The sequence below is a fragment of the Prunus avium genome, chromosome 4 (genome assembly GCF_965620075.1).
Source record: "Prunus avium chromosome 4, drPruAviu1.hap1.1, whole genome shotgun sequence".
Classification (NCBI taxonomy): Eukaryota; Viridiplantae; Streptophyta; class Magnoliopsida; order Rosales; family Rosaceae; genus Prunus; species Prunus avium.
Window position 1 is genome coordinate 16257803 of NC_142287.1, and position 17908 is coordinate 16275710.

The 17908-nt window shown below is 37.9% G+C and overlaps 1 protein-coding gene across 1 annotated transcript; it reads right to left on the reverse strand.

Annotated features, from left to right (window-relative positions):
* Nucleotides 1-10734: 10734 nt before the first annotated feature.
* LOC110766718 (palmitoyl-monogalactosyldiacylglycerol delta-7 desaturase, chloroplastic-like) lies at nucleotides 10735-12682 on the reverse strand. The gene is made up of 5 exons (XM_021970083.2): nucleotides 12326-12682; nucleotides 12084-12224; nucleotides 11847-11990; nucleotides 11273-11379; nucleotides 10735-11155 (listed from the first exon to the last, which is right to left on the reverse strand). Exons 1-5 carry the CDS (start codon nucleotides 12611-12613, stop codon nucleotides 10936-10938), a joined length of 900 nt encoding a protein of 299 aa, XP_021825775.2. The 5' UTR covers nucleotides 12614-12682; the 3' UTR covers nucleotides 10735-10935.
* Between the last annotated feature and the right edge of the window lie 5226 nt (nucleotides 12683-17908).

The following is a 17908-nucleotide window of genomic DNA, read 5'->3' on the forward strand; positions in this document are numbered from 1 at the left end:
TATGCTCTCTTGCTCTATTGACCCACAAAACACACACAGAGAGGTAAATGACTCAGAATTGTAAGAAACTAAGCAAAATGACAGTAAATAAGGCATGCATATGTATGAAATTATCAGCATAAAAATGGCGAGCAACTTTCGTGAAGAAATGAAGACGAGATAAGGTCGTTACGGCGATGGAAAGTTGCTGTGAAATTGGGAATGTGGCTGCCTCGTTTTCCAGTCGAGAGAGAGAGAGAGTGGGGGAAGGAGAGATCTGATTTTGGCTAGGCTTTCAAACAAAAAGGGTAAAATTGTATTTTACCTTTCTAATTTAGACAGGCCCAACGAATTTTTTGTGCCTCCTCTTTAGCCAAATTCAAAACAAAATTTGATTCCTAGGTATTAAAACCCAAACAAAAATACTCTATGTCTCAAATCCTAATTAGTAAGGATTGTTATGTCTAATACCTAATTTTTCTTTAAATTTACCCTTGGTAAGATTAAAATTAGCTTGTAGTAGAAGGTTTACAAACATTATAAATATTAACCTTGTAACTTATAATCACAAAATCATCATCAACGTGTTGGTTATGGTGGAGCCAGAGGAGGGAAATGGAAGGGGTTCAAATGCCCCAAATGTAATGGGAAGATTAAAATTAGCTTGTAGAAAGTTTTCCATTTCAATGTCAGCAGGTGGTTAACGGGTCCACCTGTTTTTAATCCAACTCGTTAAACTCAACCCAAATACTGATTTTTTCGTGTGAATTTGTGTCGTGTTAACGAGTGATGGGCAATATTGCCAAGTCTAGCAACAAATACAACTACAACTAAATTCCGTTTCCTTCCCCCCACAGTGTGGCTATTGGACTTCACACGACAAATGACTAAACCTGCTTTAATATAATGAAGGAAGTTGGGGTTTCACCTCAAAATTAATTACCAATCGAATGAGTGTTCCAACCCATTAGGCCATCTCTAACCCAGCAAACCAAACCCAAAAAATCCTAAATTTTTATTCCAATTCCTCTCCCAACCTAAGAAAAGTCAAGGGCTAAAATTTGGGAGAACCTAAATCTTAGGTGGAATACCAATCCAACTGTTGCCTAGACTGGAATTTTTGTGTGTGGACATGGAGCCAGAAGCAGCCACGCGCAAGGAGGAAAAACTAGGGCCCGCAGCTGCTATGTTGCAGAGGGGTGTCGCGGCTCTTTTTTTCTTTTTGTTTTTTATTCCAACAATAACCCAAATCAACGATCCAAATTAAATCCAAGTTATTTTAACGGTAAGAAAAAAGATCCAATGGCTGAAATTTAAATCCAATTGTCAAAATAATATTTTAAAGTAATCTAAATCAGTTCCAACCCCAAAACTCACTCGACACTCTATAAATCACCACCCATTTCTCAAATAAAATTATATTTGTGGAATTTCAATTTTTAGGTCAAATTGTTCAAAAAATAAAATTATGAAGTTATTTAAAAAGATTAAATGAAGAAAAGTTATCCATGAAAAAAAAATTATACTTAAACCATTCTTAAACAATTCAATAAAATTGCGGACTTAAAATTAAAGTCTGAGAGGTTGGGGAAAAAAAGGGTTTGAATCCGGACAAAACCCAAATATTTAGTTTTTGGAAAGGAAAAAGGTTTATTTACTGTAGTTTCCCCTAAAACTATGGTCAAATCTCACTTCACCCCCTAAAAGTCAAAATGTAATAACCCAATCCTAAATTAATATTTAATTATTAATTTATTCAAGTAAAAGACAATTTGACTCTGAGAATATTTTAATGGGTTTAAGAGGTGACTTTTTGTTCATGAAAGAGTTTGGGGATTTTGGTTGTATCGTTGCGTAGAGCACGTTGTGTTGAGTCCGTAGACATGTAGTGGCTCAATTTGAAGTTGTAACGAAGAAGTTACGATCAAAAGAAGCCCAGTGGCAAAACCGTAATTTTTTTTAAAAAGGGTTTTTTAAAAAAAAAACCAGAAACCTCTCTCTCTCTCCTCCCTCTCGCGCAAACCTCTCTTTCTCTCTCCTCTATTCAAAAACAGCCACGACCTCTGTGGCTTTCGAAGGCGTTTCCGGCCATGTCCGGTGGACTCCAGCCACAAAATTGGTCCCATTCTTTTTGTCTCTCTCTCCTCTTTTCATACATACCCATATCTAGCCTTGATTCCAAGTGAATAAACAAAAAAATCTAGCCAAAGTTGAGCCAAAAAATGGGTTGTTTTAAACTGCGAGCACCGACACCATTTCCGGCCAACTCCGGCCACCACCAACCACCAAATTACTTCCAAAACACTCCCCTACCTCCCCTATGTGATTTCCCTCAAAGACCCGACCCAATTTCAAGTAGAAATTGTCAAATTCAAAACCAAAATTTTCTAGGTTTTTCAAAGACAAACATTCGTTCAAGTGCTTTAAAGGTTGAATTGATCTTCGTGAATTGATCTTCGAGCAAAGGTATAAAGTTACTCCCCTTGATGTGCTTGAAAATTTCTGATCGCTGGAAAATTTCTCTACACACCTGCAAGCCAAGGCTGTGCGTCGGCGAGGTGTCAAGGCTGGGTTTTGGTCCTAAAACAATCCCTACATCGTCCCGAGCACGGCGGTATGCTCAGATTTCAATTTGGTTACTGTTTGACTGTCGATCGGATATCGCATATTAGGCGTTATCCAGGTTCGATATGTTCTGACCATTGGATCGACTTTATTTTCAAATATGTTGGTTTAGGCACCTTTAGGATTGTGTAGGAATTCGCGGGTCAAGAATCGGAGTCCCGTATACTCCGATTCAATATTTCAAAGTTTAGGTAAACGGTAACTGTTTGATCGTGCGACCGCGAGCGATCCGACCATTTGATCCTGACCAAACTTGCAGGACGTGTTTAGTTAATTTTGTTGAACCTATAGGAACTCTCGAATTATTAATCGGAGGTTGTGGACCCCACGGGGGACCAGAATGACCAATATGGGAATTTAATCGCTTGTTTAACCTCGAGTCTTTTTAGACCATGCCACCTGTAGAAATGTTGAAAATGGGCCTAGGAACCTTCTTAAGTTACGTACACGCACTTTTGAGGCTGGGGGTCAGGATTTTGATTAAATATTTATGGTTGAGCTATTTTATTAATTAAATATTTTAATTGCTTAAATAGGTACTCGGGCTTCTTTGAATCCGCAGGGAAGGACCCTCGAAGGGTCAGGCTAGCTCAAACGCTCAGTGAGTGGATTTTTGTTTTCTAAATGAATTTTATGCAATTAAAGTTTTATTAAATGATCATGAACGAATTATTTATGACTTTTACTTTCCAAGCATTAATATTTGAATTCAAATGCTTTTATTAAATTGTGTTTATGATTAAATGTGAATGGCTTGGAACGTAGAAAAGGAAATGGTAACAGGATTTAAGGATTGAGTGAGAAATAGTTTTATAAATTTTCCAGGAAAGGTTTTTAAACCACCATAGGTACCCAAATGTTCCCTTCGGATAAATTGTTGCCTTTAGATATAATGATGTCCACGGACATCCTAGTTGCCTTCGATTGAGTCAGCACGCGTTTGATAGTTGCCCCATGAGTCTTAGGGATATCCAGACTGTGAGGAGGGAGGAATGCTGCTCAGGTTGACCAAGTTTCCCCTGAGTCTTGCAAGAAATGCGGCTCGGGTTGACTTTGTGTTACCGAGGCCTGCGAGGATGTGTTGCTTATGTGACACTTGGAATTGACGGCATAATGTGAGAAATAAATATAAAATCATGGAATTGACGGATATATGATGGGTACACTTTGGTAGATAGGAATTATTCATTTACAATGCTTCCAAATGGTTTTGATGATTTGTTTAAATGCATGATCAATTATATGTATATAAATATGCATGCCTTAATTCTTGTACGAATATAGAACATTGATACAATTGAATTTCTAAATGTTTTGACAGTGGGGTTAGTATGTTGATATTCTATTTTCCAAAACTTTCTTTTGTCCACTCACATTCTTAATGTTTTGCTCCCCCAGGCAGTAGTCGTGTACCAGAGCACCACCACAGGGTGATCATCACCCACCACTCATCCTTTCTCCACTACGTAGGATATTCTCATGTATTCGTACTACTTTTGTAAATTAACTAAATTAGCATGCTCTGAAATTGCCCTAGGGTTTTCTATAAGGCTTGAGGCCACCAAGATTAGATGTTGGATTGCGTGAATTCTAGCATTGTGCATGCTAAATGGTTGCGGATATTTAATTGCGATTTGTGCAGGTAAAATTTTTGGGAAACGAGCGATTTACAGGGGAGACTTTAACAAATTTTCGGCACAAGTCAATTCTGAAAAAGAATTTTAAAACTTAGTCAAAATGGCAATTTGGTCAAGTGTGCCCGGCACCTGCCAGGTGTCGAACACGCGCAGGGTTCGACTTAGATCCCAAAGCGGAATTTGGGTCAAGTCCAGTCACAAAGTGACTCACTTTACCCCTTTGACCAAGGTTTCATGCTTTGCTTTACCCATACTGTTAACTCCATTCGTAAGTCTGTTAAAATTGCTGACGTGGCAGGGGTATTTCAGTAATTCTATACACGCGGATTATTTACTCACTAATTTAGATGATGTGGCAAAATGGAGCCCACCACTATCAGAGACCAAAACAAATTTCAATTACCTTTAAATAATTTAAAAATCAATTATACAACATAAAATTTATGAATTAATTAATTAAAAAAGAAAACCCAGCCAGCCCCAACTTTATTCCTCAGCAACACCCTGCGCCTGTGTCTCTTTATCAACAAACCCAGTACAGCTCCCAACACCCTAGCCACCATCATCCTCCACCAAACCACCCTCTCAGATCTCCGCCTCGTGCCCTCCCCAACTGGATCTTGCCGCCACCTATAGTGAACAGCTCCAATCGCACAAACTTCCCACAACCACTCTCATCGGCACACCCACCCTCCTCCTCTGGCGAACCCCTTCACTCCCTACCCCTCTATGTTTGGACATAATCGAAACGGTAGCAATAAAGAGAGACATAGATGGTGGGGTTACCGAGCACTGAGATAGAAATTTGGGGAGTTGGGTTTCTTGATAAATTTTGGTGAGACAGAGAGGAATAGTGTCTGCCGCGCAAATCTCACGGCCTGGAGTTCCGGGCCGAGGGGATGTGCGTTAACACGGGGTTTCCTGCTTTTGGGTGCGGTGCGGTTGTGCGCGGGCGTGCCAGCACGGTTTACCGTGCGTTGATGTTTAGGTGAGTGTTGGATGGGTGAATGGTGCGCCTGTTTGATCTGTCTTCCTGGTCAAACGATTGTAGCCGAGAGAGGAACTGGTCTCGGCTGTTAGGTTCACGGCCTGAACTACAAGGCCGTCGAGTGATGGTGTTGGTGGTGGGTTTTGGGCGGTGCTCCGGCGCGCTGCTCAGGGAGCGACGGTCGTGTGATATATGGGGTGAGTGAGCGAACAAACAGAGATGGTGCTCCGACGCCTTGAAAATCAAGGGTCGTATGATATATTGATGAATGGATTCTGCTTACAACCTAACACTACTCCTAGGAAAGCAAGTAAAGATATTGAAAGTGCATTACAGAAGAAAATAAGTTGCTCCGTGGGAGGCTTGTTTTGGTGTTTGAACCTTTTGAATGTAGCTCGAGTCTTGTATTTATAGGAAGAGTCCCTGGATGAGTAATCGAGGCTGAATTTGCGCATAGTGGAGTCTGATTAGAGCAAGTGGGTAGTCCAATCGACATTTGGGATCGTGAAGTATGGTGATGAGACCCCAGAAATCCTGGTGAATCTCGGCCGCCGCGCTCAATCGTGGGTTCTGAACCTCTGGCCGTGGAGACGCATTTATGGCCTGGATAGCTGGTGAACCAACATCTCAAGCTGTCAGAATTCTTGTGAGAATGTCCACGTCTAATCAATCTGATCTTCATCACCAAATCCTGACTTCAGTCACTTCCCACCTTCCCTCATGCATTAAATGCTACTTTGTGGCCAATGGGTTTTGCTGCATTAAACAGGCACTACTTCATTAAATGAAGCCTGGGACCCTGCTGTCACGTGATGATTTGCCTTTAATGTCTTGGCCGCAATTTTGTTCGGCCTCGGCCTCGGCCTACGTTTGAGGCCGAGATGATCATGCCTTACCATTTCTTCTTTTATTCTTCAAGGAAGACGAATATGCCCTGGCAAAACGCTGCGTTTCATCCTCTGCGAACAAGTGCCAGGGCCGAAAGAAAGGGCTCCTTCGGCCAGCTCGTGGCCGTGATTTATCAGGCACAAACAAATAGAGACACAGAGGACCACCAACACCATCCCTCTAGCCCAACTCGATGCTCCCCTCTCCCCTCCCTCAATTCTTTTTGCACCTTTCATTCCTTCATTCCTCTTGGAAATTTTTTTACTTGGCTTTCCCTTTGCGTGGATGGGATATGGGTGGGAGGATAATTGATATTTTTAATGTTTTAAATTATTTAAATGTAAATTAATTTTTATTACTTTTTGGTCCATGCTAGAGTGTAGGTTCCACCTTCCTACATCACCAAGATTACTGGATAATAAGCCATGTGTATGAAATTACAAAAACACTCATGTCACGTTAGTAATTTTAACAGATTTTTAGATGGAGTTAACGGTAGGGGGTAAAGCGAAACAAGAAACCTTGATCAAGGGGTTAATTGAGTTGAAAAAAGCCTTATAAGCGCTTGCGAGGTTTCTTGACGTTTCTTCTGTTTGCTAAGCTTCTGTCGTTTCTGTCTGTACTGCGACCTAGAATCTGATCTGCACTCCAAGTCCTTCGTTTTATGAAACTGATTTTGAGTTTAGAGAAAGCTGGCACAGCCGGCCATTACATACAGACCTATGAAGCAACTTAATGCCCTCACTGCTTTAATTTTTCAGGGCATGGTTGGTGATACAAAGAAATGGGCTTCAATATCTCTTGTCATACCATTGATTCGTTTCTTAATTAAACCTTTTATTTTTTTTTTTCAACTGACAAATATATCATCAGTACGTTTTCCAACCCATATATATGAAAGTGCAGGAAACGTCTCGTACATAAACATCAAGTACTAAGGACCATATTTGTTTTCAAACCTAATTGATATGAATTGGAATTAAATCGATACATCAATACCATACAGCCCTGTCAGGTCAAGATGACATCAATGAGTTTATGAATTCCATCTCCTGTTGTACACCGTTGATTTATATTTGTCTCCTAGTAGTAAGTGTAAAGCTGGGGAGGAGAGGGGTAGGTCAAGTTTAATGCATCTATTCTATACGTTTTCAGTATGGGAGGAATTAACATGGACGGCTGAGATGCAAGTTACGTGTAGACCTCATCCATCCACGTATAATGAAACAGTTGAAATTTTTTAATTATCTATAGGATTAAAAAATTACAAAGTTTAAGCTTAAGTTAAACAAAAGAGGAAGAGAAAGAGCATGAAAAAGATTAGGAGTTTTTAGTGCAAATATCACACACATAACCTAATAGATTTAATTGAAAGTAGAAGAGTGATGAAGAAGTTTAATGGTTAATTTGTAGACAAAAAGAACCTAATATATTATTTATTTTAAAGTAAATATCCCAAATATAATATAATATATTACAATATTTAAATACAAAGGGTAAATAGATTAAGGGGCCTAGGACCATACTAGTCCCTACATGGCTCTGCCCCTGTGGCCGTTGGGGGGCTAACATGTGGGTGAACATGACTATGATACCGTGACTGAGGTTCCAACCCCAAAAGCAATTGACAATTAGAAAACGACAAAACTCATTATAAGCCCTTGCATGATTTTTTAACAGTGAAGGAGCTATGCTTACTGGAAATGGTACTTTCCTTTCACGTGAATCAATTAAGGTACTTCATATGTTTCCTTCCATTTCTATATATATAAATTACTTTCCGTTCTCTCTAACTAGCTACTAATCATATTAATTATCCTTCAAAATGCAGATGTTAAGTTCATGTTGTGTCGTATTATCGTATACCTGTTTTACCAAAATACACACTAAGTTATAATAATTTTGAGGCAAATGTGTCATCGTCACAGTCTCGAACAGAAGTCAAAGACAACTACACGCACATGATCATAACCAAAGGCTTCATGATATCTCTCACAAATTGGGCCAAAGGTATAATTAAGACAGCTTCTACACATGCATGCACTTTAGAATACGATCGACAAAAACATGTGACGTGAATACATTTGAACTGCATGCACTTTTATACGAAAAAAAAACATGTAACGTTGAAAAAATGAGTTAGAATTATTTAGGGATCTATCCCTTTTAATGTTTATACTAGGAAACAGCTAAAATCATAACTGCTAGCCCAACTGCCCCACCAATTTCATTAAAGATTAAACTGGTCATGGGAATCAAAATTGGATAGCTTCGGTTCATACGAGGACAATTGGATCTTCTAAGGTTGCCACCTTGCCGACATGAGCCAAATGTGTGTTAGGTCATTGATTAGGGCAATAAGCCCGTTTCTCTTTCACTCGAATTCAAATTTCCTTTCTGGTAGATTAGATTAATGTAGAGTAATTTAGATTATAGCTTGTATTTTAAAAAAACTGCAAATACGGGATATTAATGGAATAAAGGAAAATACTACCGCCAATCGCCCATGAATACCTGACGTTTTTTCAGGTGTTGTGAGCAACACTCTTAATATTTTCTTTAACTAATAATTTTTTTTCAAGTATTTGAATATATATAGATGAATTATACGTGATTTACGAAATCATCTATATGTTATCGTTTTGTATGAATTATGCTAGTTAATGGTTTTGGATATATATATGGTTAAAACTTAGGGATTATGTTAGGAAAAAAAACCCACTTGGTAATCCGGGTTGATGGCATGGATTAAATGGGAAAAGCTTGAATCCTTAAAATTGAGGAGGAAATCCTCCTAATAACTAATCTGATTTTGACATGTGTAAAAAAAAATAAGGAGGATGGACAGCTTTTATCTCATATGACATCCATTTTAAATTTGGGAGTATAAAAGTTGATGACTTTTTGTAGATGGATATTTGACCCATGACCAGTTAATTTCGCTTCTGGGCTTCAGTTGGAGTTTTCACATTTGTTGCCAATCCAATTGCTTGTAAAAATCTTATCACATACCAAGTAACATCAATCTGCCACCATTCAAAACTTTGTCGAGCTGAGAAATCAAAAGCATGGTGATTGTTGTGCCATCCTTCTCCAAGTGCTAACAATCCCAACCACCTAAACGTACAATTGAAAAAATATACATTTAATATCTCTCATCAGGATTCAGGAAGGAGAACATATAACAATATCCCAACTTCCATATTTATTCAAAATGTACCAATTGTTCATTGACATATCACCAGTGAGATATACTTGTTTTCCCCAAATATGACAAGCTGAATTTACTAACATAGTACTATGGAAAACACATACCATCCTCAGCCCCTGCAATAACAAGGTTAAACTTTAATATAGGTCTTATAATTAATTTGAATTACACGCATACCATCCTCACCCCCTATCTTCTTATTCTTGTTACTTGTAAGTAAATATGCCATAAACTCCTGCATTGTTTTATGACTTATGGAAATCAAATCGTCCGGTAAATCGACCAAGGAAAACTTCAATGTGAAAAATAATTTCCATGCCAGTTCATAATTAAAGATAACAAGATAGAAAACAATCTCACCAGTCCCCATGCCAGGAAGGGAAATCCACCGACGACATACAGTAAACTTCCAAGTAGAACACCAGAATGCAGAAGAAAAGTGCGATGAAGAAACCTATTGAAGGGTATTTTAGTCTTTCCATTTTAAAGGGTATTTTAGTCTTTCCATTTTCAAGAAAAAAAAAAGAGAGAAAAAAGAGACCTCTCTCTTCCTTTCTCCCCAACCCAAACCCCACCGGCCCCCAACACACATCGCACAGGACACCCCTCCCCCACCCCTCTTCTCTCTCTCTTAGCATGTATAAATTTTTTTGCGGTGTTCATTGAGCATGTATGAAATTTTCAGATACTTGAAACTACTTAAACTTCCCACCCAAAATCCAACCTCCTTCTTGTCTTCATAGTTTCATTAACTTACGCCACTGTGTTTTTGTTGAAGGATCTAAAGTTTGCTTGGTCACCATTTGTTACGTAGGCTACCGAATTGTTGGTTTGGTAGTTGTCCTTCCACAAATTTCAATATGCAAATGGGAAAATTCCAAAAAGAAAAAATAAGAAGAGGAAGGGGAAGAGGGAAGGGGAATGGAAAGAGGGAAGGGGGAATGGAGGAAGGGGTTGTAAAGAGGAAAGGAGGAATGGATTTCAAGGTGGGCGGGGTTGATTGGAGCCGCCAGTGGTGCACAGGGGATGGGGGAAAGTGGGATTTTTTTTTTTTCAATTTTAATTGTTTAGGGTTTAGAATGGAAAGACTAAAATACCCTTAAAAATGGTGGTCTTAAAGTCAAATGACAAATCATGGATTTTAAAAAATTAAGGTGACAAATTAAAACTGAGTTATAAGTTCAGGTGATATTTCTACAAAAATCCTTAATATTTTCTTAAATAATAATAATTTTTTTATATTTTGAATATATATAGATGAATTATGCGTGATTTACGAAAATCATCTTATATGTTATCGTTTTGTATATGAATTATGCTAGTTAATGGTTTTGGATATATATATATGGCTTTTATGAAGTAACTTGTACATTAAGATATAATAATGCAAAAGAACAATATGCGAAGAGAAAAAGTAAAAATATCATTCAACTTAGTAATTATATATTCAAAACTACGAACACAAAGTTTTTAAATAGTTCTTGCGTGACCATATAATATGTAGATCCAAAGTTTTTGAATATTAACCACATGGTAAACTTTATCTGTCACATCATATAGCAGATTGAACTTCTTTTTTCTGTCTTTGGCGGATAGGAAGCAAATGTTTAATTCTCAGCAGCCATGACTTTACTGTGTATAGCTTTTCTTCGCTTCTGGGCTTCAGTTGGAGTTTTCACATTTGTTGCCAATCCAATTGCTTGTAAAAATCTTATGACATACCAAGTAACATCAATCTGCCACCATTCAAAACCTTGTCGAGCTGAGAAATCAAAAGCATGGTGATTGTTGTGCCATCCTTCTCCAAGTGCAAACAATCCCAACCACCTAAACGTACAGTTGAAAAAATATACATTTAATATCTCTCATCAGGATTCAGGATTCAGGATTCAGGAAGGAGAACATATAATAATATCCCAACTTCCATATTTATTCATAATTTACCAATTGTTCCTTGACATATCACCAGTGAGATATACTTGTTTTCCCCACACATGACCAGCTGAATTTACTAACAAAGTACTATGGAAAACGCATACCATCCTCACCCCCTGCAATGACAAGGAATAATTTAAACTTTAATAGGTATTAATTTGAATTGCACATATGTAATCCAGCTTTGATCTTTATGACAACCTTTTTACTAAGCATGTTTAATTAATTAATGAGAATAAGAAGAAAGAGGAAAGGAGAATCAAAGAATGAGAATCGGATCAACTACCCCTTCCTAGTTGATCCGATTCTTGGTTTTTTGAGTATTTGATCAAGGATTTTAAAGTGGTCCTTCGTATTAAATGTTCCTTAAGTGTATGTAAATAGGGAAAGTTAAGAATGAAAATCATTATCTATCTTCTTATTCTCGTTACTTATAAGTAAATGTGCCATAAACTCTTGCATTGTTTTATGACTTTATGGAAATCAAATTGGTCCGGTAAATCGACCAAGAAAAACTTGAATGTGAAAAATAATTTCCATTCCATTTCATACTTAAAGATAACAAGACAGAAAACAATCTCACCAGTCCCCATGCCAGGAAGGGAAATCCACCCACGACATATAGTAAACTTCCAAGTAGAACAACAGAATGCAGAAGAAAAGTGCGATGAAGAAACCTATAGAAGGCTTGCCTTTTCAAATCTTCAACGTTCTTCAGTCCTCCATACTGCAAAAGTTTCCATTTAGAGCTTGAACAAAATTATAGCGTATGCAAATATATTTGTTCTAGAAAGAGAGAGAGTAGGTATGTTTTTTTTACTTTTCCAAACCGAGAGCCGCTATCGAGGATCCAACCCATGTGACTAAACCAAAAACCTTGAAGAGGGCTATGAACATCTTTCTCAGTATCAGTAAACTGGTGGTGATATCGGTGTGAGCTCACCCATTCTATTGGACTTCCCTACAAAATCAAACAAACAAACACAAATATTATAGCCTTGAAAATAAAAATAAAAGGCGTACCAAAAATATGTTGCTAAACGTTGATATATACACATATACCTGAAGTGAGAGAACCCCGAAATAGGCAAACAAGTACTCGAGCCATTTCGGAATACGAAAGCTCTTGTGAGCAAGATTTCTATGGAAAGACAAAGTAACTCCCAAACCCGTCACAAGATAGAGAGCACAGGCCACCCAAAAGGCAGGCCAGGTGAAATGAAACGGCGCCATCATACAAAGGCAATGAAGACTGAAAAACACAACTGCAGTGACTATGTCTAGTAAATTCCATTTCCTTCCCCAGAATTCTCCGCAGGGAGCCATCACAATATTGACCATAATCCCCATCGATGCTATCTATGGCTTCAATATTTTGCTTATGGTGTATCTTCTGCACGCTGCCACTGGCATTCTTATATAGACATACGTTGTATGAAAATTATTGTGTTTGGAAATAAGTTGGCCGCCCATTTCATATATCAGTACCGCAATTTAATACTTCGCTGTTTTGTCAGCATAGGGTTGGTTTGGTGATAGATAAATAGGGATAGGATTTCTTTAATAAGTGCATTAATTGAATTTCAGTTGTTTGAATTTGAAAAAAAGCATTCGTATTGAACTTAAGGAAGCAATTTGTGTTTAATATCAATTGCTTTAGGGTTGAAAAGGGCAATGTACATCTTTCTCAAATAATGTTTTAGATTCATTTGAAGTTATTTACATTGATACCCCTAAGGGTTTTGGTATTTTTATTACAAAACCTTGAGACATGTGGTATAAGTATAATTAAGGCCGGTTCATTGATTTTAAATGCCCCATGCAGATTTTAATGTACATATGAATTTATGGAGCCGATCCATGGTGCATTACTCGGCAATGGTTGTTGATTAATCGGTAACTTCAAAAATTACCAGAGCAGGATCATCTTTTCCCTACGGGTTGCCCTATATGGTGGGGTTTTGTTTTTATGCTTCATTTTATCCTTAACTGTCTGGACAAATCTAGAGAAGGTCGTACAAGTCTAAATGCATGATTCCGACCTTTAAAAAAAAAAGTCTAAAATGCATGCACTGCTTTGCTTAAATGAAACATCACAATATGTAGTTGTTATTTTCGCTATCATTTCCCAAACCATGTGCAATTTCAAGAAAAGCATGGGCTGCAGGCCATACTTTGCACACAGGAGTTGAAGTCAATAAACTTATGCCACATGTCAACTCCAGCCAGCCGTCACCGTTCGGCCACCCTCGATTTTATGCACTTGCAAGACTCAAACCTTGACCCTCAAAAGAAGAACCCTCAAACAATAACCACTACACCAACCTTGTTTTTGTAATATTTATTATGTAACGTCATATTTATTATGTAACCATGTGCAATTTCAAGAAAAAAACACATGGGCTATATGCCATGCTTTGCACACATAGGGATGGTAGAAATCCTCGTCGAGGAGGGGATCCAACGAGTACCTGGCCATAACGGAGGGAGATTTCAGTGCAAAATGAGGATCGGGTACGGGGATCCCCGAATTTAAAAAAACCTCATCGGGGTATGAACCCGATACGACACTTATATGTTTGTTTTTAAATAATAAATATATAATATAATATTTTGTTACCCTAGAATCTTCTTTGCACCGCTCATTCAAATCCACATCCAAGTCCAAATCCAAATCTGAGGTAAGTTCTACAAATTTTTTTGTTGCTAAGTGAGTTGAAGTTTTTGCTTTCGAGAAGGTAAGTGTTATAAATTAACTTGCCATCTTGGGTAATTTGCTTAAAGCTCAAAAGTTGCTGTTAGTAATAGTGATTTATGATTGATGTTAGTAGTAGCATAGATTCCACCTTTGAATATATAACTGGAAGTTTTAATTCAAAGAAAATTTGCATAAATGAATAAACCAACAATGCTAGCATTTAGTTTTCTTTCTGTTTTTTTATTAGACAACAGCATAAGGATAAAGATTATGCCTATTAGACTGCAAGTTCCTAACTTTGATTTTGATTTGGCTTATGTTCAGTTTCAAGTTCTTGCACATGGACATTCAAAGTGAGAGAGGTCAAGTTATACAAAAAAATGGGGGATTCGGGGGCAGGTTTGGGGGATAGTCACCCAATAGGGACGGGGACGGGGATTCCCCGAAATCTCTTAAACGGGAATGGGGTCGAGGACAGGGGTGGGATGGAGAGTGGGTACAAGGATGGTATTGCCATACACGACCCCTACCCGACCTATTGCCATCCCTAACACTCATGAGTTGAATTTCTTGTATTCGATAACCGACTGCTTGTACAAATTTTTGAAAGTTTACTATGTCAGTCATATGGTGGCAGAGTAAGGATTTCATGTCTAAAGGGGCCTCTCACAAAATATAAATAATAGGGTAAATTTCACTCTACTACCCTCAAATTTCCCAAAATTCTGACATTGATACCCAAAGTTTTTTTCCTCTCGCTCTCATTCCCAACGTTTACTTTCATTACCAATTTCATACCTCCGTCTGCGTTGCGGTCAGGACCTTCATTAAACGCTGACGTGTCCTTCGTGTGGCCCACCACTCATCACCAATGTGGCTTAAAAGGGTCTCAGACTTTATAAACTCCCACCAAAAAAGCTTACGAGGTAAAGTGAACCACCCTCCGAGGGATACGCGTCCATCTATCACATTAATTAATATTAATTAATTAATATTTAAATAAAAGCGGAAAAAGTTGATTTATCTATCAAGAAAAACTGAAACCCATCTTGACAGGACCTGACCCAAATTCCACTTTATTCCACAATCCATATTTTAAATCTTTTCTCAACTTTCCAAAAAACAGTTCTCAACTACCTTTGAATTTACACCACATACTGTTGAGAACTAGTGTCCATAATTCATCATTTTCAACTACTGAGTATATATATTAAATATAGACATGCACTTAGATATTTAATTAATTTATTATTCACGTCGAAATCCGATTAACAAACCATTTCGATACTATAATAATAATCTTAATAGTAATAAATAAATAAATAAATAGATAAATAACTGAATAATAAATAAATAATAAATAAACAATACCCCTAGAGATTCCATCACTTCCAATAATGCATAATCTTCGAATATCGGAGATAACATTTAGGAATACCATAAAATACTATAATATAATCTCAAAATCCAACCATAATTAAAATAATTCACAAAATGGTCAAGCCTCGTTTATAGGGTCATTCTTGCACTTCTCGAAGAATGAAACTACCTTGGAAGACTCTCAATTAATCGAGTGGTCAAACTTCCCAAATCTGGTCAACCGAACCCGTGGGGTCCACGACCTTCGATTTCTAATCCGAAAGTTCCTATGGGCTCAACAAGGTTTAATAAACATATCTTGCCAGTTTGGTTCAAATCGAACGGTCGGATTGCTCGCGATCGCACAATCAGACGGTTATCGTTTATCCTAAACTTTGAGTTATTGAATCGGAGCATCCGAGACTCCGATTTACGATCCGTGAATTTCTACACGATCCTAGAGGTGCCTAGATTAACATATTTGAAAATGAAGTCGATCCAACAGTCTGAACATATCAAACCCGGATAAGCTTAATATGCGATATTCGATCAACAGTTAAAAGGTAACCAAATTGAAATCCGAGCATACCGTCGTGCTCAGGACGACGTGGGGTTCATTCTAGGACTAAAACCCAACCTTGACACCCCGCTAATGAGCCGCCACCGCCGGCGGGTGTGTAGAGTAATTTTTCGATGATCGGAAAACTCCAAACCGCCGGCCAATAATCATACCTACAGATCAAGCACATCAAAGGGAGTAACTTTATACCTTGGCTCGAAGATCAATTCAACCGTTAAAGCCCACGAACGAACAATTTTGTCTCTTGAAAAACCTAGAAATTTTTTTGTTTCATTTCGTCAATTCTACATGAAATTGGGTTGGGTCTTTGAGGGAAATCACAAAGGGGAGTGTTTTGGGAGTAATTTGGTGGCGGTTGGTGGCCGGAGTTGGCTGGAAAAGACGTCGAAATTTCTGGGATCGAAACAGCCCGTTTTTGGGCTCACTGTAGCTCAAATTTTGGGTTTAATTCCTTGGATTCGTGGGCTGGAAATTGGTATTGATGTGAAGAGCAGAGAGAGATGAAGAGTTTGCAAGTTATGGCGTCAGAATTGGTGGTTGGACGGAGGAGAAATCTCCGTTTGAAGTTGGCTGAGCTTCGAATATTTACGGTTATGCCACTGAGCTTCCATAGATTATAACTTCTTCGTTATAACTCCGATTTGAGCCCACTACATGTCTATGGACTCAACTCAATGTGCTCTATGCAATGGTACTAATTAAATTCCTAGGTTCCTTCCCGAACAAAAAGTTAACTTTTAAACCATTAAAATATTCCTAGGGTAAAAATGTCTTTTACTTGAATAAATTAATAATTAAATATTAATTTAGGATCGGGTTATTAAACATCTATCATTTAGCTGAAACTAACCCTAAATGCCGAAATTAAAGAACTGAACATCATTGAATCAAAGGTCCCTTCTTTTCATCAGGTTTTGAAAGGAATCTAATGCGTGGAATGCCCAGTATTGCAAGTCTTCCATGTCGGGGATGTCTGAGTTCAAAAGGGGAAGGTCGGTGAATGGCTACTATGGACTAAGGGCGAAGAGATTCACTTCTTAGACTGATGCGAACCTTGGTAGGAGGTTTGATGTTTGCGGAAAAGTAAGTCGTAACTTTGGTGAGCCACTTCCTTGTTTTTCCTTAATAATCTTGATGTTCAATAATATGTACTGTCTGTGTTTGCAGAAGAATGATAGATGCAGATTTTGGGAGTGATTTGATGAAGAGGACACCCCATGGTAGCAGAAGTTAATAGTTGGGCTGCTTAAGAGGATTCGGAAAATGGAGAATGAGATTGTGGCCTTTCGAGCAAGGAAGAGGAAGCTCTGGTTTTTTTTAGCTGTATCTTGGATGCTGCTTGTTGCTGTGATGATTAAAGGGAAATAGGTCGTTTAGGGATCATGGTCAATCCTTTATGTAATGGGAAGTTGCTGATTTAGTTAGTGTTTTTATTTAGTAATCATATGTAATGGCAAGTTGCTGGAACGAAATGGTGTGGTATTTTTTTAACAGCCATGGTATTTCCTTAACAAGTATAAGGTCATAACCAAATAACCACCATTGTGTGATTCCAAATTATGATTCCATAACCACCAATTTTTGGGAGTATAAGGACAAAACAACAAAATGTAAGGTACATAGAACATAGACTTGACCAAATTCTGATTCTATAACCAAATAACCACCAATTACAGCACTAATTGTCCATAACCAAATACAAATCCAAAACCCATCGATTCTTCACGAATCTCCAACAAAATACATACATAACCACCAAATCTCCATCAAAATACATACAACAATCCACCAAATCTTCACAAATCTTCAACAAAATACATACACAACCACCAAATCTCCACCAAAATAGTAACCAAAACATATACAACACCCACCAAATATCCAAAAAAAATACTAATCCAAAATCCACCAAATCTTCCCCAAAATGCATGTCCATCAAACCTCCAATTATCAAACAAAATACTTCCAAAACCCCACCAAATCTTCATCAAAATACATATCTAGAATG